This window comes from Carcharhinus amblyrhynchos, chromosome 15 (assembly GCF_965287045.1).
Source record: "Carcharhinus amblyrhynchos chromosome 15, sCarAmb.v2.hapA, whole genome shotgun sequence".
Lineage (NCBI taxonomy): Eukaryota > Metazoa > Chordata > Chondrichthyes > Carcharhiniformes > Carcharhinidae > Carcharhinus > Carcharhinus amblyrhynchos.
The window spans coordinates 11,100,987-11,123,292 of record NC_137338.1 but is presented as its reverse complement, the minus strand read 5'-3'; the positions used below and the strand labels follow the sequence as shown (position 1 = coordinate 11,123,292).

At 44.4% G+C, this 22,306-nt stretch overlaps 1 protein-coding gene across 1 annotated transcript in view; it reads left to right on the top strand.

Annotated features, from left to right (window-relative positions):
• Nucleotides 1–7,272, top strand: part of LOC145353509 (uromodulin-like 1) — a 176,204-nt gene extending 168,932 nt beyond the window's left edge. The window contains exons 18-20 of the mRNA XM_080204318.1: nt 1,694–1,833; nt 5,209–5,278; nt 7,209–7,272. Of these exons, the coding sequence (XP_080060444.1) occupies nt 1,694–1,833; nt 5,209–5,278; nt 7,209–7,272 (274 nt within the window). The remainder of the gene's footprint in view (nt 1–1,693; nt 1,834–5,208; nt 5,279–7,208) is intronic.
• Nucleotides 7,273–22,306: the final 15,034 nt, after the last annotated feature.

Sequence of the window (22,306 nt, the reverse complement as noted above, 5' to 3'; positions counted from 1 at the left end):
CACTCCCCCTACTACAGACTGATCGCCACCCATGTCACCCTTCCCCTCCACCGATCGCCTGCAGAGTGGCAGTGGACCCCCCTGCCCCCCCACCAGAGATACATCTGACCTGCCTCCTCCTCCTTTCCCCCCTACCACCCCCCCACAACCAGACCATGATCTGACCTCAGTCCCCTCCTACCCCCTCCAACCAGAGAATGATCTGACCCGCCTCCTCCCCCAGCCCCACCACTATCTGAGTCAGAGAGCCATTAGAAACACTGAACTCGCTCTTCAAAGGCTGGAGCACCCGACTCAGACTTTTATTCAGCAGGTGCCTAGAAGTGCGGTTCCGGATTGGTGAACACAGTGGTAAAGGGGGAAATGCTGATAGAGTTGGGCGGGCAGTTCATTAATTCAATTTAAATACATGCATTTAATCGTTGCGCCCAATTTGGGCGTAGAACGGATCTCCACCATTCGCAGGTCTCAGTGAAGTGGCGATCTGCGTGGACTCGAGTGCAGGTCGCGATAAAGGCCTCATACCCGACGTTATCATGATTTCACACCCAAAAACAGGCGCAAATTGTTGGTAAAATCGGGCCCTATGTGTACAGTTCTGGTCACCCTATTATAGAAAGGATATTATTAAACTAGAAAGAGTGCAGAAAAGATTTACTAGGATGATACCTGGACTTGATAGTTTGAGTTATAAGGGGAGGTTGGATAGACTAGGATTTTTCCCTGGAGAGTAGGAGGCTTAGGGATGATCTTATAGAGGTCTATAAAATAATGAGGGGTACAGATCAGCTAGATAGTCAATACCTTTCCCCAAAGATAGGGGAGTCTAAAACTAGAGGGCATAGGCTTAAGGTGAGAAGGGAGAGATGCAAAAGGGCCCAATTTCTCTCAGACAGAGGGTGGTGAGTGTCTGGAGCAAGCTGCCAGAGGTAGTCGTAGAGATGGGTACAATTTTATCTTTTAAAAAGCATTTAGACAGTCACATGAGTAAGATGGGTATAGAGGGATATGGACAATCAGGACTAGCTTAGTTGTTAATAATAAAGGGACAGCATGGGCAAGTTGGACCGAAGGGCCTGTTTCCAGGCTGTAAACTCTTTGACTTTATGACTTTATTTCAAATGCAAGGTGAGCCCATTGAGTGCAAGGGCACATATCCCAGGTTGGGAAGGAGCAGCAGGTAGAGCCAGTTAGTGTGCAATCGGTTAGCTATTTTCATTAGGTAGTTGGTTAGCTCAGTTGGCTGGACAGCTGGTTAGTAATGCAGGAGATCTACCCCCCAGTGTGGGTTCAATTCCTGTATCAGCTGAGTAAGTTGCGAAGGCCCCAACTTCGCCTGAGGTGTCATGATCCTCAGGTTAAATCACCACCAGTCAATTCTCCCCCTGAAAAGGGGAGAGAAGCCTCTAGTCGTCTATGACTATGGTGGCATTACCTTCTATTGGACCCTATTTGTGTATATAGTTAACTACTGCGTTCACAATGAAGTTCCATTGAGTTGCCCAAGGTTTATCACATAGAGTTTCTTGCTGAGCTATTTGAAATCTTGCTCAGGATAAACGATGACAGTCAAAGTTATGAAGAGAAATAGCATTCTGATAATTAACATATAGCTCAGGCAGGACAAGTTGCATAACACCTGTACAGTTATTTTGAGTAATTTGATACCTTCCTTTTTTGTTCTGATGTATAGGTTCTCTTCCAAATCAAAAGCTCAGTCAATTTCAATCACTACAAAAATGCAGCTACACTGTATTTTGCAATGGTTCCTCTGTGTCACATTACAGTCAGCATACTTCATTGTTCATGATGTGGAGATGTCAGCACTGGACAGTAAGTGGGCACAGTAAGAAGACTCACAACACCAGATTAAAGTCCAATAGGTTTATTTGGTAACATGAGCTTTCAGAGTGCAGCTCCTTCATCAGATGAGTGAAGAGTTGAGTTCACAAACCAGGAATATATAGACACAAAAACTCAATTACAAGATAATGGTTGGAATGCGAGTCTTAACAGGTCATTGCTTATGTTTATGTTCACGGGATCTGGGCATCGTTGACAAGGTTAACATTTGTTAACCACCCTTAGTTACCCTTGTGAGCCGCCCTCTTGAACAACTGCAGTCCATTGGTGTAGGTACACCCACAGTGCTGCTAGTTAGGGAGTTCCAGGATTTTGACCCAATGACAGTAAAGGAACAGCCGATATAAGAACATAAGAAATAGGAGCAGGAGTAGGCCATCTAGCCCTTCGAGCCTGCCCCGCCATTCAATAAGATCATGACTGATCTGTCGTGGCTCAGTTCCACATTCCCGCCCTCTCCCCATAACCCTTAATCCCCTCGCTTATCAAAAATCCATCAACCTGCGTCTTAAATATATTTAGTGAGGCAGCCTCCACCACTTCAACGGGCAGAGAATTCCAGAGATTCACCACCCTTTGAGTGAAGAAGTTCCTCCTCAACTCCGTTCTAAACTGCCCCCCCTTTATCTTGAGGCTGTGCCCCCTAGTCCTACTGTCCTTTCTGAGCGGGAAGAGTCTCTCCACCTCTATCCTATCCATCCCATTCATCATCTTATACGTCTCAATGAGATCTCCCCTCATTCTTCTAAACTCTAACGAGTACAAGCCTAGTTTATTCAGCCTCTCCTCATAGTTCAACTCCCTCAACTCCGGCATCAGCCTGGTAAACCTCCTCTGCACTCCCTCCAAGGCCAAAATATCCTTGCGTAAGAGTTAGGATGGTGAGTGGCTTGGAGGGGAACTTGCAGGTAGTGGCGTTACCATGCATCAGGTGCCTTTCTGCATCATGTGTGGTTCAAGGTTGTGGATTTGGTAGGTGCAACCAAAGAAGGATTGATAAGTTGCTACAGCGCTACTTGTAAATGTATCCATTGCTGCCTGGGTGGTGGATGGGATGCAGGTCAAGCGGGCTACTTTGTCCGGAATGGTGTTGAGATTTTTGGCTGTTGTCAGAGCTGCACTCACTCAGGCAAGTGGGGAACTCTCATTGTACATTCAGATTTTTACCCTGTTGCTGTTGGATGTCCAGACGTTGAAATCAAAGACTCTGTCATGCTCTTGAAGCCACCGTGCTTAATTTTTAAAATTGTTCATTTATGGGATGTGATCATTGCTGGCTGGGCCAGCACTTATTGCCCGTCCCTTACTGCCCCTCATTTCAGGGAACATTTGAGAATCAACCACGGATTCTCATATAGGCCAGACCAGGTAAGAGTGGCAGATTTCCTTCCCTAAAGAAATTAGTGCTCTAGTTTTTAGGACAATTGACAATGGCTTTATGGTTACTATTGGTAGATTAGGGGTGACTTTTAGATGTTGTTGAAAGTTGATTGGAGCAATTATGACATAAAAACAGAAAAATGCTAGAAAACCTCATCAGGCCTGACAGCATCTGTGAAAAGGGGGTAGAGCCAAAATTTCGAGTCTGGATGACCCTTTGTATGTGGCTGAGATTTTCCAGCGTTTTTCTGTTTTTGTTTTAGATTCCAGCATCCGCAGTATTTTGCGTCTATTGAGAGTAATTATGAATTTGTCTATGAAAACAAAGATGAGAGAGCAAGTTGTAAAACGGGAGACATGTGAAATGTGTTACTAATCTACAATCCTTAAATGATGCTGCATAGAGAAGGCGATTTGACTCATTGTTTTGGGGTTATTTCTACAATAGAGATGCAATTCACCTCATTCTTTACCCAGACCTCTTATGCTTTTCGTCCTTCAACTGCTTATCTAATTCTCTTTCACATGTTTACAAGTTAACCATCTCTTCCACCATCTCTTTCGGTAAAGTATGCCAAATAGCAATTCACCATATCAAAACATGTTTCATTATGTCGACACATCTGATATGAGTCCTTCTGTTGTCAACATTTCTACCAATAGAAAGTTCTTCTTTGTTTAATCTGTCAAAACCATTCATAATTTTGAGCACTTCAATCAAAATTTCTCTTCCCCTTCCCTGTTTTAAGGTGATTTCCCTGCTTTCCAGTCTCTCCACATAACCAGATGTTTGGGTAGATTTCTAAGTGCTCAACTCCATAGAATCCCTTCCGTGCAGAAGGAGGCCATGCGGTCCATCGAATCTTCACTGACTTGCCGAGTATCCCATCCAGTCCCTCATCTCTGCCCTGTTCCGTAACCCCCCACATTTGCCATGGCCAATCCACCTAATCTACACGTCTTTGGACACTAAGGGGCAATTTAACATTGCTAATCCACCTAATCTACACATTTTTGGACACAAAGGGGCAATTTAGCATGGCTAATTCACCTAATCTACACATTTTTGTGCACTAAGGGGCAACTTAGCATGGCTAATCCACTCAATGTACACATCTTTGGACGCTAAGGGGCAATTTAACATGGCTAATCCACCTAATCTACACATCTTTGGACACTAAGGGGCAATTTAGCACAGCCAATCTGCCTAATCTACACATTTTAGGGCACTAAGGGGCAATTTAGCATGGCCAATCCATCTAACTTGTCCCATTCTTATTGGAAGGTAAGGATATGTTGCAATGCTGGGAAAGTTGGGGGTTGGATAGCAGTGAATGTCCTTGCCACCACCAGTTCCCAGACTATGACATCTTTGTTGTGAATGGTGATGGACAATTAACCCAGATAGGAATTGTCAAATGAAAGATTTATCCCGCCTTCATCATAAGGTAGCCATGATGTGGAGATGCTATATTGTTTTGGTAACTTTGGTTTTCAAGTCCAATGGCCCAGATTTTCCAGTCTTTAAACTGTCGAAGGCTGGGCTCGTGATTCCTTAAAGTCACAATATGTTGACTCCATGGGAATTACCTAGAAACTGTCTGATAGGAAATTCCCATGCTCCACAGAACCCTCTGAGAATGCTCCGACTCTGACCTACAGGCTGAGACTTTAGTCAGTTCTGATGTACTTAGCTAATCAGTCACCCAAGAAATATGAAACAGGAAGTACCTAATATAATTTCTGGGTAATTTTGCAACTTACCCCCATTGCTCCCAACTCTTTATCGGTTTTCCCCACCTGACCTGACTCGCTTCTGACTTGGCATGACTACATATTGACCCATCACCTATGCACTCTACCCACCTGCTACCCTACCCATCTGCCATTCTAGCAACCTACCACCTGCCACTCTGCCACCCAAAGGGGTGTGCCTAATGCCTTGTTTATCTTCACCGCTCTCAGCGTGGATTCCTGCACTGAGCGAGATCTTCCGGCTGTTGCCTCGGGAGTTGGAGCTTTTAAATATCTTCAGGTACGTGTGAACTTTTATACATTGGCCACAGTGGCTCTGGAGCTAGCCGGAAGATTGGAGTCAATGGCTGGAATTTTACTGCCCCATCTGCCACTGGAATCGGACTGGATGAGGGGCTGGATTTTATGGTTTCAGGACGAGCGAGGCTATATAATCCCACCCAATGACTTTATCGGACCCAGGGTGCAATGCATAGTGTTCCCTGTCTGTTTTTGGTTTGAATTGATTTATTATTGTCACGTGTACTGGGATACAAAGAACAAAGAAAATTACAGCACAGGAACAGGCCCCTTTGGCCCTCCAAGCCTGCACTGATTATGCTGCCCGACTTAACTAAAACCCCCTACCCTTCTGGACCATATACAAAGAACAAAGAACAAAGAACAACACAGCACGGGAAACAGGCCCTTCGGCCCAACGAGCCCGCGCCGCCGTCCATATCCTCCATTCCCATCCTATTCATCTATTTGCCAAGGCACCCCTTAAAAGTTACTGTTGCTCTGCTTCCACTACCTCCTCCAGCAACAAGTTCAAGGCAACAGCACCTCCTGTGTAAAAATATATATATCTCCTTTAAACTTTACTCCTCGTAACTTAAACCTGTGCCCCCTAGTAATTGACTCTTCCACCCTGAGGGAAAGCTTCTGACTATCCACTCTGTCCATGTCCTTCATAATCTTGTAGACTTCTATCAGGTCGTCCCCTCAATCTCTATCATTCCAGTGAGAACAAACCAAGTTTCCCCAACCTCTCCTCATAGCTAATGCCCTCCATACCAGGTAACTTCCTGGTAAATCTTTTATTTACCCTCTCCAAAGTCTCCACATCCTTCTGGTAGTGTGGTGACTAGAATTGAACACTATATTTCAAGTGTGGCCTAAGTAAGGTTCTATAAAACTGCAACATGACTTGTCAATTTTTAAGATCAATGCCCTGGCCGATGAAGGCAAGCATGTTGTAAATACCGGATACAGTGAATTCAGATACAGTGGAAAGTATTGTTTCTTGCACGCTTTACAGACAAAACATACCATTCACAAAGCACACAGGAGAAAAGGAAATGGATAGGGTGCAGAATCTAGTGTTGTAGTTACAGATCGGCTTAATATATGAAGGGCCATTCAAAAGTCTGATGGCAGCATGGGAGAAGATTTTCTTGAGAGGTTGGTATGTGTTTTCAGACTTTTGTTTCTTTTTCCCGACAGAAGAAGGTGGAAGAATGTTATCTAGGATTGTAATGGGATCTTGATCAATTGGGCCATATATGTATCTTATCCCTCAGAATCCTCTCTAGTATCTTCCCAACACATATGTTAGGCTTACCAATCTATAATTCCCAGTTTTTTCTTTGCAGCCCTTCTTAAATAAGGGCACAATATTTGTTACCTTCCAGCCCTCTGGTACTTCACCTGTGGCTAACAATGATACAAGTATCTCAGCCAGGACTCCTGCAATTTCTTCTCTAGCTTCACACAATGTTTTTGGATAGACCTGGTCAGTGCAGGGAATTTATCCAACTTCATATATTTAAATACATCCATCGCCTCCTCTACTCTAGTGTGAACTGTCCCCAGTATACCACCGCAAACTTTCCCAGGATCCCAATATCTTTCTCCGTGGCAAACGCAGAGGAGAAATATTCATTGAGAACCTTGATCAACCCCTGTTATCAAAGTTACCAAGACATGAGGGTATAAATAAACTGTAAACCAAAAGTAAAACACTGCTCATGCTAGGAATCGGAAACAAAAACAGGGAAAATGCCGCAAATACTCAGCAGGTCAGGCAGCTCGCGAAGAGGAACAATTGAGTTTCCACAGCCCCCTGGGATCTGGCAATTTCAAACATTCACCACCTTCAGTGTGAAGAGTCCTTATCCCAGTACTGAATGGCCCACTTCTTATTCTGAGATGATATCTCTTGGTTTTAGACTCATCTGCCAGGACAAACATCTCATCGACACCTATCCTGTTACACCCAGTAAGAGGTTGTAAGAACAATCTGTTGATGTAATAGAAATCTAATCTCCTCAGGGACTTGAGAGTGCAGTTTTCGCTCATAAAATATTGTGAATATGTATCGGGAAATGATGTCAGAGCTGCTTCCTGAAGTTTAGCAACGAAATTCAACACTCCCATGACTGGTATGCATGAAGCAGATGCACAGAAATGATATTATTATTATTATATCTCAACAATGTGCTTTACCCTGACCCTCTGTTGCAACAGTCCAGAATTCTCTGTACCATAGAATCAATCATGGAATGGTTACAGCAGAGAAGGCAGTCTCCAATCAGCCCATCAAGTCCTTGCCAGCTCATCAGGTACTTATTCCATTCCCTTGTAAATGTCGCAACTGTCTCTAAAACCCTGCAGGCCTTGCATTCCAGATCTTAATCACTTACCACATAAAGAATCCTTGTCCATAAATACCATAGATGCCGGAATACGAAACAAAAGTAGAAAATGCTGGAGAAACTCAACAGATCTGACAACATCTGTAGAGGGAGAATAGAGCCAATGTCTCAACTCAAAACATTAGCTCTATTCTTTCTCCACAGATGTGGCATGGTAGCACAATGGTCAGCACTGCTGCTTCACAGCTCCAGGGTCCTGGGTTCGATTCCTGGCTTGGGTCACTGTTTGTGTGGAGTTTGCACGTTCTCCTCCTCAGTCCAAAGATGTGTGGGTTAGGTTGATTGGCTGTGCTAAAATTACCCCTTAGTGTCCTGAGATGCATAAGTTAGAAGGATTAGTGGATAAAATATGTAGGGATATGGGTGTAGGGTTTGGGTGGGATTGTGATCAGTGCAGACTCGATGGGCTGAAGGGCCTGTTTCTGCACTGTAGGATTTTATGATTCTGTGCTGTTGGACTTCATTGAATCACAGAATCATGCAATGCAGAAGAGGCCCTTCAGCCCATCAAGTCTGCACTGACACATTAGGAACATCTGAACTTCCACCTAATCCCATCCAGCAGCACTTGCCTTGAATGTTATGATGTGCCAACTGCTCATGCAGATATTTTTTAAAGGTTGCGAGGCAACTCGCCTCTACCACCCTTCCAGGCAGCGCATTCCACCCTCTGGGTAAAAGTGTCTTTTTTCGCATTGTCCCAAAAACCCCCTGCCACTCATCTTGAACCTATGTCCCCTTGTGACTGACCCTTCAACTAAAGGAACTAGTTGCTCCTTATCCACTTTGTCCATATCCATCATAATCTTCTGCACCTTGATCAGGTCACCCAGTCTTCTCTGCTCCAATGAAAATAAACCAAGCCTAGGCAATCTCTCTTCATAAGCATCTTGGTTAATCTCCTCTGACCCTCCAGTGCCATCATATCTTTCCTATAATGCAGTGACCAAAATTGCGCACAGTATTCTAGCTGTGGCCTCACCAGAGTTCTGCTGAGGCATGCTGGGTTTCTCTGGCATTTTCTGTTATTTGTTTCAAGTCTCTTCTTCATGTTGTCTTGGATTCTTTTACTTCATTTCAAATCAATATCCTTTGGAACTCGGCCTTACTGCCAATGGAATGTTTCTCTGTGGAAAGTTTCTCTCTCTCTCTCTTCCCGTTTTGGACTCCCTCCTGATTTTGAAGACCTTTACCGACCTTCCCCTCAGTCAGCCTTCTCTTCTCGAAAGGCGAACATAAGAACATAAGAACATAAGAAATAGGAGCAGGAGTAGGCCATCTGGCCCTTCGAGCCTGCCCCGCCATTCAATAAGATCATGGCTGATCTGTCGTGGCTCAGTTCCACTTTCCCGCCCTCTCCCCATAACCCTTAATCCCCTCTCTTATCAAAAACCCATCAACCCGCTTCTTAAAAATATTTAGCGAGGCAGCCTCCACCACTTCAACGGGCAGAGAATTCCAGAGATTCACCACCCTTTGAGTGAAGAAGTTCCTCCTCAACTCCGTTCTGAACCGCCCCCCCTTTATCTTGAGGCTGTGCCCCCTAGTCCTACTGTCTTTTTTGAGCGGGAAGAGTCTTTCCACCTCTATCCTATCCATCCCATTCATCATCTTATACGTCTCAATGAGATCTCCCCTCATTCTTCTAAACTCTAACGAGTACAAGCCTAGTTTATTCAGCCTCTCCTCATAGCTCAACCCCCTCAACTCCGGTATCAGCCTAGAACACTCCACCTTCACTCTATCTAACTGTTAAGACTCTCAGTCAAGTTAATGCCAACCACTGGTACAACCACACTAGTTTGTTGTGATAGAAACAACCAACAACCTGTCCTCGTTACCCCCCCCACACCGTGCCCACACTATAGTTAACAAAACCTACCAACGCCTCTACTTTCTCAAAAGACTAAGGGAATCTGGCCTGTCCACTATGATTCTAACCAACTTTGACAGATGCACCATAGAAAGCATTCTTTCTGATTGTATCACAGCTAAGTATGTCTCCTGTTCTGCCCAAGACTGCAAGGAACTATAAAAGTTTGTGAATGTAGCCCAATCCATCACACAAACCAACCTTCCATCCATTGACTCTGTCTACACTTTCCGCTGCCTCGACAAAGTAGCCAGCATTGTTAAGAACCCCACGTACCTCAGGCATTCTCTCTTCCACCTTCTTCCGTTGGGAAAAAGATATAAAAGTCTGAGGTCACGTACCAACTGACTCAAGAACAGCTTCTTCCTTGCTGCTGTCAGACTTTTGAATGGACTTACCTTGCATTAAGTTGATCTTTCTCTACACCCTAGCTATGACTGTAACACTACATTCAGCACTCTCTCGTTTCCTTCTCTGTGAACTGTATGTTTTGTCTGTATATGCCGTAAGAAACAATACTTTTCAACGTATGTTAATACATGTGACAATAATAAATCAAATCAAATCAGATTGTTAATTGTAATATATTTGTTAATAACAAATTGCAGATTCCAACGACTGAGGAAGGCAGCGAAACTTCAGAAAATCTTTAACCGAGCCACACAAAAAGCCTATATGATTAAAACCGTTATAAATAAACTTTGTCAATTTCTCTTGTATGGACTATGCCAGTCTAAAATATCCATTTACCAATGTAACTCGTGGACTTTACCCCATAATGAAACCTGCCCTATCTGCATGTATTTATTGTGTAAAGAAGGAACTATGATTCTGTTTGATTATTATTTTAGATTAGAACAAGGGGTATTGGGACTACTGAGGCTGATAGATTTGCTTATCAGTTTTCATGATACAACCTGATTGGGAGTTGATCATATCAAGGACGCATCTGTAAGATGTAGCAAATCCATCATTTGGATGAACTCCATAGAACACACGAACATTATATTAAACCTGATACAACATGGCCAATTTCAATTGGAACAATGGACATTTTAAAGACAGTATTATTTTAAAAGGTTACATTCAAGCAAAATGGCTGCAAACCAGACATCAGAATATACAACACCACCAGACCATCCAAGGAGTGAACAAAGAGGGCCATGAGTCATGGTGAAACTATCTGACAAGATTATGCAGAGGGGTGTCAATAGACCTGTTCAACTGCAGGAGAGACAATGGAAATGTTATCGAGTTTTATCCCAGCTATATAGAATAATGCCTCCACTAATGGGAAAACATTTAGCAGATCCAGGAAACCACCTTGAGATACTTAGCAGCCCATCAGATGCCTCCTAAAACAGTTTGGGCTCTTCGTCATTGAAACTGATCCAATCAGTTTCATCCCGTAAGCACTTTGCACCCCATTGTTCTGAAACTGACCGATGGAAAGAGTCAGCCAATTTAATTAAGGAACTGTCCTTTAAAATAATGTCAAACTCTGGCCAAGCGGACACACAAGGAAGAGAGGTGGTTGACCTTTCAGCAGGTAACTCGGAAAGGAGTTCTGTGAAGTTCAGTGCAGGAGAGTTATAAAGTCAGGAAGGAGTGAGTTCAGGTGTCCAGGCAGCCAACTACTTAGTGGCAGAGGAAAGAACAAGGGGAGATCCAACAGCAAGGAAAGACATCAACTATTTTCTCAGCACCAACAAGGACATTTTGCTTTTAAAATGATCTGAGGAGTGGTGAACATACTCTCTCAGCCTTCAGAAAACCCCCAGTTATGTAAAGGTTGAGAAGGGGTGTAGGATTTTGTGTAAATTGTGTAATGCTAAGAATTTACATTGTGCTATTAGAGTGTTCTTTCCGTAGCATAGTGTTGTAGTGTCTGTGTTTTATTGTGTTTGTTTGGGGTTCTTCTTGAATAAGAACATAAGAACATAAGAAATAGGAGCAGGAGTAGGCCATCTAGCCCTTCGAGCCTGCCCCGCCATTCAATAAGATCATGGCTGATCTGTCGTGGCTCAGTTCCACTTTCCCGCCCTCTCCCCATAACCCTTAATCCCCTCTCTTATCAAGAACCCATCAACCCGCTTCTTAAAAATATTTAGCGAGGCAGCCTCCACCACTTCAACGGGCAGAGAATTCCAGAGATTCACCACCCTTTGAGTGAAGAAGTTCCTCCTCAACTCCGTTCTAAACCGCCTCCCCCTTATCTTGAGGCTGTGCCCCCTAGTCCTACTGTCTTTTTTGAGCAGGAAGAGTCTCTCCACCTCTATCCTATCCATCCCATTCATCATCTTATACGTCTCAATGAGATCTCCCCTCATTCTTCTAAACTCTAACGAGTACAAGCCTAGTTTATTCAGCCTCTCCTCATAGCTCAATCCCCTCAACTCCGGTATCAGCCTAGTAAACCTCCTCTGCACTCCCTCCAGGGCCAAAATATCCTTGCGCAGGTGCGGCGCCCAAAACTGCACACAGTACTCCAGCTGCGGCCTCACCAATGCCCTATACAGCTGCAGCAAGACCTCCCTACTTTTATATTCAATCCCCCTCGCTATGAAGGCCAGCATCCCATTCGCCTTCCTGACCACCTGCTGCACCTGCAGGCTGGGTTTTTGCGACTCATGCACAAGGACCCCGAGGTCCCTCTGCACCGTCGCCTGCTGCAGTTTTTTGCCACGTAAGTAATAGTCCTTCCTACCATTCTTCCTACCAAAGTGGACCACCTCACACTTGCCAACATTAAATTCCATTTGCCATTTCCTGGCCCATTCGCCCAGCCTATCTAGATCCTTCTGCAGACTCTCCACACCCTCCGCACAATTTGCCTTTCCCCCAATCTTGGTGTCATCAGCAAATTTCGACACCCTGCACTCGGTTCCCTCCTCCAGATCAGCTATATAAATGGTAAATAGCTGAGGCCCCAGCACCGACCCCTGGGGCACCCCACTAGTCACCAACCGCCAATCCGAATAGCACCCATTGACCCCCACTCTCTGCCTCCTATTTGACAACCAATCCTCTATCCACGCTAACACCCTACCCCCAACTCCATGTCCCCTGACCTTCTGCAATAACCTCTTGTGAGGTACCTTGTCAAACGCCTTCTGAAAATCCAGAAAGACCACATCCACCGGCTCTCCTCTATCCACCGCCCTAGACACATCCTCATAGAACTCCAGTAAATTTGTCAGACACGACTTCCCTTTAATGAAACCGTGTTGCGTCTGCCCTATCAAGCAATTCCCTTCAAGATGCCTCGCAATTTCCTCCTTAATGACGGATTCTAACATTTTACCTACCACAGACGTTAAACTAACCGGCCTATAATTCCCCGCCTTTTGCCTGGCACCCTTCTTAAACAACGGCGTAACATTAGCCGTTTTCCAATCTTCCGGCACTTCCCCGGAATCCAGCGACGTCTGGAAAATAACCACCAAGGCATCCACTATAACCTCCGCCATTTCTTTCAGAACCCTCGGATGCATTCCATCCGGTCCTGGCGACTTGTCCACAATCAGCCCCTCCAGTCTGTCGAGCACCACCTCTCTAGTAACAGTAATGTCATTAAGACCCTCCAGTCCTACCACCTTTCCATCGCTAACACCCGGCAAATTATTCACGTCCTCCTCCATGAAGACAGAAACAAAAAAGTTATTCAAGACCTTAGCCATTTCCCCATCCCCTACCACTAGGTCCCCTTTCTCATCCTCTAAAGGACCAACGTTCACCCTAGCCAGCCTCTTCCTTTTTATATTTAAATTAACTTTGACTAGTCTCTTTCTCTCTCTCCCTCTCTATTGTCCATCTTGGTGAGTCACTAAAAAGCCAGAACACAAATCCAGTGTACAGAACTGTAAAGGGGCCAAGCACTCTGAATTGCTCACTCAAGTGGGTCCACTGGTCAGGAATAAACAGTGGCCCCTCTCTGTCTCTCTCTCTTGTGAAGCTGTCCCAGTCTGGCACTCCTGGGTTGTATTTTACTACCTGCAAGAAAGAGAAACACACGGTGGCAGCCAGGTAACTCAAGTGACATAAGGGTGAGCTCACTGATCAGGAATAAACAGTGAGTCTTTCTCCCTCTGTCTTGCAAAGCTGTCCCAGTGACACTTCTGGGTTGTGAGTTGAACACCGGCAGGAAAGAGAGACACAGTTATCAGTGGCATTCAAGACCAGTCTGTGTGTGGAGTGAAAGGACCTTTACACAATGCAGGATCATGTGATGATGCGGTTAGTGTGAGGAGCTAGGTCTGTAACGGTTTTTGTCAGTTCTGGTTAGGAATTGTTTTGGGGCAGAGGCTGTCCACAAGCTGCTGAAACTAATTTTCTCTTTCTGAAAACCCTCAAAATGTCTGTGCTCAGTATAGCAAGTATGTTGGTTGGAGCTAACTGTATTTAAAATGATATTGTAAGCCTGTGAGATAAATTATGTTCAGTTGGAACTGAAATAGAGATAAGTTAAAAATTAAAATTGTTTCTTCTTATGTTTAAATATTGTTCAACATTCAACAATGACTTCATGCATTAGAGTTATATTTAAACTCTGTTATTAAATAAAGTTTGTTTTACGATAAAATATCCCTAATTTGTCAGTGGAATCATTCCTGGAGTGAAGAGTTTTATCCTCACATTTAGACCAAAATAGCAAAGTTGTTGGGATCCAGTCTGCTGTCCTCATTTAATCTGGGGTTCTGGTCCAGCACCCGAACCCAACTAACTCAAAAATAACTTACTTGCTCATTCTTTGTAGACATTGTCAGCTCCAAAATGGCTGCTGCATTTATATGGTTGCAGTAGGTGAATTTTATTATAACACAAAAAGAATTAACTCCGATGTTGAAAAGTTCACTTTACTTGTGGCTCAAGTCAAGGTTTACCGCTTATTTGTTGATGCATCTTACTACTAACTCTGTGGAAATTAGACAAATGAGATGACTTTGGCTGATAGGATTAAGGAGAACCCTAAGGCGTTTTACAGGTATGTCAAGAACAGAAGGTTGGTTAGGGCAAGATTAGGGCCAGTTACAGACAGTAGAGGGAAGTTGTGTGTGGAACCGGAGGAGATTGGAGAGGCGTTGAACCAATATTTCTCTTCGGTGTTCACGCAAGGGGACATGAATGTAGCTGAGGAGGACACTGGGGTGCAGGGGTGTAAAATAGATAGTATTGTAGTTGATACGGGGGATGTGCTGGATATTTTAGAGGGTTTGAAAATAGATAAGTCCCCTGGTCCGGATGGGATTTACCCTAGGATTCTCTGGGAGGCAAGAGAGGTGATTGCGGAGCCTCTGGCTCTGATCTTCAGGTCGTCGTTGGTCTCTGGTATAGTACCGGAAGATTGGAGGACAGCAAATGTTGTCCCATTGTTTAAGAAGGGGAGAAGAGACTTCCCTGGGAATTATAGACCGGTGAGTCTTACTTCTGTGGTGGGTAAGGTTTTGGAAAGGATTATTAGAGACAGGATTTATAGTTATTTGGAGAGTAATGAATTGATTAGAGACAGTCAGCATGGTTTTGTAGCGGGTAGGTCGTGCCTTACTAACCTTATCGAGTTCTTTGAGAAAGTGACCAAAGAGGTGGATAGGGGTAAGGCAGTTGACGTGGTGTATATGGATTTTAGTAAGGCGTTTGATAAGGTTCACCATGGTAGGCTTCTGCAGAAAATGCAGATGTATGGGATTGGGGGTGATCTAGGTAATTGGATCAGGAATTGGCTAGCAGATAGGAGACAGAGGGTGGTGGTTGATGGTAAATATTCGTCATGGAGTTCGGTTACGAGTGGTGTGCCTCAGGGATCTGTTTTGGGGCCACTGCTGTTTGTAATTTTTATTAATGATCTGGATGAGGGTATAGTTGGGTGGATTAGTAAGTTTGCTGATGACACCAAAGTCGGAGGTGTGGTAGATTGTGAGGAAGGGTGTCATAGTTTGCAGGGTGACTTAGAAAGGTTGCAGAGCTGGGCCGAGAGGTGGCGGATGGAGTTTAATGTGGAGAAGTGTGAGGTAATTCATTTCGGTAGGAATAACAGATGTGTTGAGTATAGGGCTAACGGGAGGACTTTGAATAGTGTGGAGGAGCAGAGGGATCTAGGTGTATGTGTACATAGATCCCTGAAAGTTGGGAATCAAGTAGATAAGGTTGTTAAGAAGGCATACGGTGTCTTGGCGTTTATTGGTAGGGGGATTGAATTTAGGAGTCGCAGCGTCATGATGCAACTGTACACAACTCTGGTGCGGCCGCACTTGGAGTATTGTGTGCAGTTCTGGTCCCCACATTACAGGAAGGATGTAGAGGCTTTGGAGAGGGTGCAGAGGAGGTTTACCAGGATGTTGCCTGGTATGGAGGGGAGATCCTATGAGGAGAGACTGAGAGATTTGGGGTTGTTTTCGCTGGAAAGAAGGCGGCTAAGAGGGGACCTTATTGAAACATATAAGATGATTAGAGGTTTAGACAGGGTAGATAGTGATAGCCTTTTTCCTAGGATGGAGAAAGCTAGCACGAGGGGGCACGACTTTAAATTAAGGGGGGGTAGTTATAGGACTGATGTCAGGGGTAGGTTCTTTACCCAGAGGGTGGTGAGGGACTGGAATGCCCTGCCAGCTGCAGTTGTAAATGCGCCTAGTTTGGGGGCGTTTAAGAGATCTGTGGATAGGTTTATGGATGAAATGGGATTGGTTTAGATTAGTGGGTTAGTGTTTTTTTTTAAAAGCTGGTCGGCGCAACATCATGGGCCGAAGGGCCTGTTCTGCGCTGTAATGTTCTATGTTCTATGTTCTAAATATATTTACTGCCTTTTTTAATCTCTGAATTGCTGCTGTGTTTCCCAGGAGGCTTATGGTGATAAGACTCCAAAAGTAATTCAGCTAGCCTCTTCCAATGCCCTCCCAAACAGCCCAGAAGTCATAGCTATCAGCACCTGTCTCCCAAATGGCAATATCGGCCATCTTTACATCTCGCTTGAAGGAGTCTTTGTGACAATGTTATGGGTGACCAGGAGGTCGGAGCTCATGGCCAGTTCATTGTGCCGATGTTGATGGTCTTTGTGTATATGGCTGTCATGCATCTGATGAATGTGACAGAGCCGGAGCAGACAGCATTAGCATAGCAATGAGCATGTGCAGATGGAATTAGCATACAGCAGGTTCTCTGAGTAGGTTACCTTGCTCTCCTGAGAGACGCTGAATATCTGCCTGAGACAGCAAAGGTGGAAATTGTTCAGTCTTTTTTGCCCTGCATAACAAACACTGTTCAGGCCTCACAATTGTAGAGCAGTATGTTGAGGGTGTAGGCTTAGTGTTCTCTGTCAGCTTGCTGTTGTTCCATGCTCTCTTACTCATGTTGGCTATAACAGCTGCAGCTTTTGTGATGTGTGCGCTGATTTCAACATCAAGTGACAGATTACTGGTGGTTAAGGAGTCGAGATATGCGATGCTAACAACAACCTCCATCAAAGAATAAAGAACAAAGAACAATACAGGCCCTTCCGCCCTCCAAGTCTGCACTGATCATGTGTTCCTAACTAGACCATCCATTTGCATCCCTCTATTCCCAGTCTGTTCATATAGCTATCTAGATAAGTCTTAAATGATCGTAGTGGGACTGCTTCAACCACCTTGCTTGGTAGTGCATCTCTAAGAATCTTATCCAACAATTTCCCTACCACGAATGTCAAGTTCACCGGCCTATAATTACCCAGGTTATCCTTGCTACCCTTCTTAAATAACAGGACCACATTTGCTATCCTCCAATCCCTGGGACCTCACCTGTGTCCAATGAAGAAACAAATGTTTCTATTAGAGGCCCAACAATTTCATCTCTTGTCTCCCTCAATAGTCTAGGGCAGATGCCATCTGGCCCTGGGGATTTGTCTACCTTAATGCTTCCTAAAACACCTAACACTTCCTCCCTTGTAATTGTGATTTGTTCTAACGGGTCTACACATCCCTCTGAGACACTACCAATCAATGTGTCCCTCTCCTTGTGAGTACTGATGCAAAATATTCATTTAGGATCTCACCTACTTCCTTGGGTAATGCTGATAGATATCGGGATGGCAGCATCCGGGACCATGAGATCTGACTTTCTGATGCCAATAACCAGATCAAATTCTTTACAGGAAAGAGACACTGTTGAATGTATTCCTCCAAATGTAATGTGTATATAGCAACATTGCTAATGTGGAGCAACTCTTTGATGAGGACTCCATGGACCTTTATCTTGGAGCTCAGACGATTAAGACTCAACAACTTTCTGTCTATTGTCTAAATTACACCCACCGTCAATAATCCAAAGGCACTTGACAGCCAGAGAGAGAAGACTATGCCAAACGGCATTAGTTACAGAGCATAGTTCCTACTGTGGGTCTTAAATTCTGGTTTGCCCTTGATCTTGTACAGGTCACAGTTTTTGGGGTGCTACCCCTCCCTCCAGCACCTACAAAGATGTTTATGCAGGTATTGCATGAGTCCTGGGTTCCCAATCTTGATGAATTCAGGCAGTACAGCATCGACTTCAGGAAGTCTAGTGGAGAACATGCCCCTGTTTACATCAATGGGGAAGAAGTAGAAAGGGTCAAGAGCTTCAAGTTTTTAGATGTCCAGATCACCAACAACCTGTCCTGGTTCCTCTACGCCAATGCTATATTTAAGAAAGCCCACCAATGCCTCTACTTTCTCAGAAGACGAAGGACATGTGGCATGTCAGCTATGACTCTCACCAACTTTTACACATGCACTATAGAAAGCATTCTTTTCAGTCGTGTCACAGCTTGGTATAGCTCGTGCTCTGCCTAAGACTGCAAGAAACTACAAAAGGTCATGAACGAAGCCCAGTCCATCACTCAAAACAGCCTCTTATCCATTGACTCTGTCTACGCCTCCTGGTGCCTCAGAAAAGCAGCCAGCATAATCAAAGACCCCACGCACCCTGGACTTTTTCCCTTCCACCTTCTTCCATCGGGAAAAAGATACAAAAGTCTAAGGACATGTACCAACTGACTCAAGAACAGCTCCTTCTCTGCTGCCATCAGACTTTTGAATTAAGTTGATCTTTCTCTACACCCTAGCTATGACTGTAACACTACATTCTGCACCCTCATCTTTCCTTCTCTATGTATGGGATGCTTTGTCTGTAGAGCATGCAAGAAATAATACTGTTCATAGAAATCCTACAGTGCAGAAAGAGGCCTTCAGCCCATTGAGTCTGCACCAACCACAATCCCACCCAGGCCCTATCCCCATATATTACCAACTAATTACTCTAACCTACACAGTCCAGGACACTAAGGGGCAATTTAGCATGGCCAATTAACCTAACCCACACATCTTTGGATTGTGGGAGGAAACCAGAGCACCCAGAGGAAACCCACACAGACACAGGGAGAATGTGCAAACTCTACACAGACAGCGAGCCAAGCTGGGAATCGAACCCAGGTCCCTGGAGCTGTGAAGCAGCAGTGCTAACCACTGTGCTACCGTGCCACCCAATCCCTCTATACCCAAATTTTCACTGCGTGCCAATGCATGTGACAATAATAAATCAAGTCAGAAAAAGAATAACTTTTACAGCATGTATTGCTACATCACTGAGTTTCCAGTTCAGAAGGTAGAGTGATAAACTGATTAGTGTTTATGATAGCAGTGTGATACATACATGCACACTGAGGAACCTGACGTATACGCAAGCACCGATAAACAATGGTGCATTGTGTTTGACTGAAATGTTCCTCATTCAATATCAGAAGTGCCATGAAATATGATCTGATAGACCTGATACCAGCACAGTATCAGGAGAAAACCTGTCTCCCTGCCATCTCTTTAATAAACATTTAATAACCATTCACACACTGCAATGTTGAAACAAACTCTAACAAAATTCATCAGCTACACCCCTCTATTTTGATGCTATGCTCCTAAAAGATAGACCATGTAACAATTTTGTTCACTTATTTTTCATTTCCCATTTTGTTTCTCCAACTTTTTAAGCTTTACTTTTATCCATATTTTAACATCTCTCTTTCAGAGTCTTGGCTCTCTCCTCTCGGGTCTGCTTCCTACACTGACCTGCAGACATTAACTAATCTGCACAGCCAATGTTTGAGGGGCACAGATCAGCTAGATACTCAATATCTTTTCCCCAAAGGTAGGGGAGGCTAAAACTAGAGGGTGTTATCGGACAACAAATTTCATGAAATTGGGTACACAATATGGAAGCAAACTGAAGTTGCACTCAGAGCCTCCCCACTAAAGGTCACAAGAGAACTGACACAGATTAGCAGGCAAGGACATGCTTTTAGAATGCAAATGAGGGCTCGCACACAAAGGGAACCGGACAGGATGGCACCTACAGGAGCTAAATTAAAAAGTACACCAGATCAGCACCTCTGATCTAATCAAGCAACCCTCTATGGAGACACCTAATGATTAGCATCACTAAGGAAGCATCCCTGGCCCCACAAACCAGTCAAACACCCATTGTTCAAACCCCGGAGATTCTAGACCATTAATAAACCCACCAGACAGAAACGATTAACACACACTTAAAAACATCGTTACAATGCTTAAAGACATCGAAACAGGATGGTCAGAGTCGAATACTGCAAACAAACCATTAGCATTTGAATTGTACAATGTATCAAGTTCAGGTATAACTGTAGCCCACTGCGGCGGGTCTTTAGAGTGCTTTCGGGATAGTTCGGTTTGTATGTCCTGACTGCACCTCCGTCAACGTAAAAAATAAAGCTGTACCGCTGTTGAACCTGACCCTGAGTCCGTAGTGGTCATGTTCGCCCACTCAGGCTAACAAGGGTATAGGTTTAAGGTGAGGGGAGAGATACAAGAGGGTCCAGGGGGGCATTTTTTTCACATAGAGGGTGGTGAATGTCTGGACCAAGCTGCCAGAGGTAGCAGTAGAAGTGGGTACAATGTTGTCTTTTAAAAAGCATTTATACAGTTACATGGGTAAGATGGGTGTAGAGGGAAAAGGGCCAAATGCGGGCAATTGGGACTAGCTTAGGCGTTTAAAAAAAAAGGGCGATATGGACAAGTTTGGCTGCAGGGCCTGTTTCCATCCTGTAAACCTCTATGACTCTACCTGGACACTCTGTTCCACGAGGCAGTCACACCCTTTAGGTTAGGCAGAATGTTAAGAGTTAGTTCATTGTCAGGAGCAGCCAAACAAGTTTGGGTTCCAGTGCAGGGTGCTGGAGGAACCCGCATCCTTGGCTTTGATTTTGAATATGTGGTACTTGCTCCCTGTGTGGATGAGAACTAAACTGCAGGGTGGATAAACAAATGGACTGTGGCACCATAGTCAAAGTCGCCAGGCAAATGGGAGAAGCAAAAAGTGAGTGTGTTAGTGCAGAGAGATTGTCTAATTGGGGAATCGATAGTGTTACCCACAGCCACAATGGGGAGCCCGAGAGGTTGTATCACTTGCGTGGTGCCAGAGTTAAGGACATTTATGTAAAGATGGAGAAACCTTGGAGTGGGAGGCTGTGGTGTTTATCCCTTTAAGGGAAACACAGCAGAGGAAGGGTCATCTGACCTGGGTGACCAATCAGGACTCTGAGTGGAGGAATTACCCCAAGGGAAGGAGTTCTCTCAGGCTGGAGGCTTTCCATAACTAGCTGCAGATATGCTGCTGCTCTTGTAGATTCATGTAAATAAACACTTTATTATTAATGAATGAAGTCTCTGAGAGTGTATTATTACAGAGAGCGGCAGGGTCCAGTTATATAATTCAATTAGGAACCAACAACAGACAGAACTGGCAAAGATTGATTGGGTGGATAGAATTTTTTTATTCATTTGTGGGACATGGGCATCTCTGGCTGGCCAGCATTTATTGCCCATCCCTAGTTGCCCTTGAGAAGGTGGTGGTGAGCTGCCTTCTTAAATTGCTGCAGTCCTTGTGCTGTGGGGCGACGCACAATGCCGTTAGGGAGGGAATTCCAGGATTTTGACTTGCAAAGGAACAGTGATACATTTCCAAATCAAGATGATGAGTGGCTTGGAGATGTGGTGGTGTTCCCATGTATCTGCTGCCTTTGTCCTTCTACATGGAAGTGGTCGTGGGTTTGGAAGGTGCTGCCTAAGGATCTTTTGTGAATTGCTGCAGTGCATCTTGTAAGTATTACACACTGCAGCGGCGATGAAGGGAGTGGATGTTAGTCGATGTGGTGCCAATCAAGCAGGCTGCTTTGTTCTTGATGGTGTCAAGCTTCTTGAGTGTTGTTGGAGCTGCACCCATCCAGGCAGGTGGGGAATATTCCATCACACCCCTGACTCGTGCCTTGTAGATGGCGGATAGGCTTTGGGGAATCAGGAGGTGAGTTACTCGCTGTAGTATTTCTGGCTTCTGACCTGCTCTTGCAGCCATTGTGTTTATGTGGTGAGTCCACATAAACATAAAATTGAGTTTCAATGGTCAATGGTAAATTACTTCCAGTTTCGCTCAGGCTCCTTGATGCCACACTCCGCTTTGATGTCAAGGGCAGCCACTCCCATCTCACCTCAGGAATTGGCTCTTTTGTCCACATTTGAACAAAGGCTGTAATGAGGTCAGGAGCTGAGTGACCCTGACAAAACCAAAACTGGGTTTGCCTTGATGGTAAAAAAATGCATTAGGAAACACAGAAAGAAAAATCTTAAGACGTTCAACACAGGTATATTCCATTGAAAAACAAAAAAAAATCAACAGAGGATGACTAAAAAAGTTGATAAAAAGAAGAAAA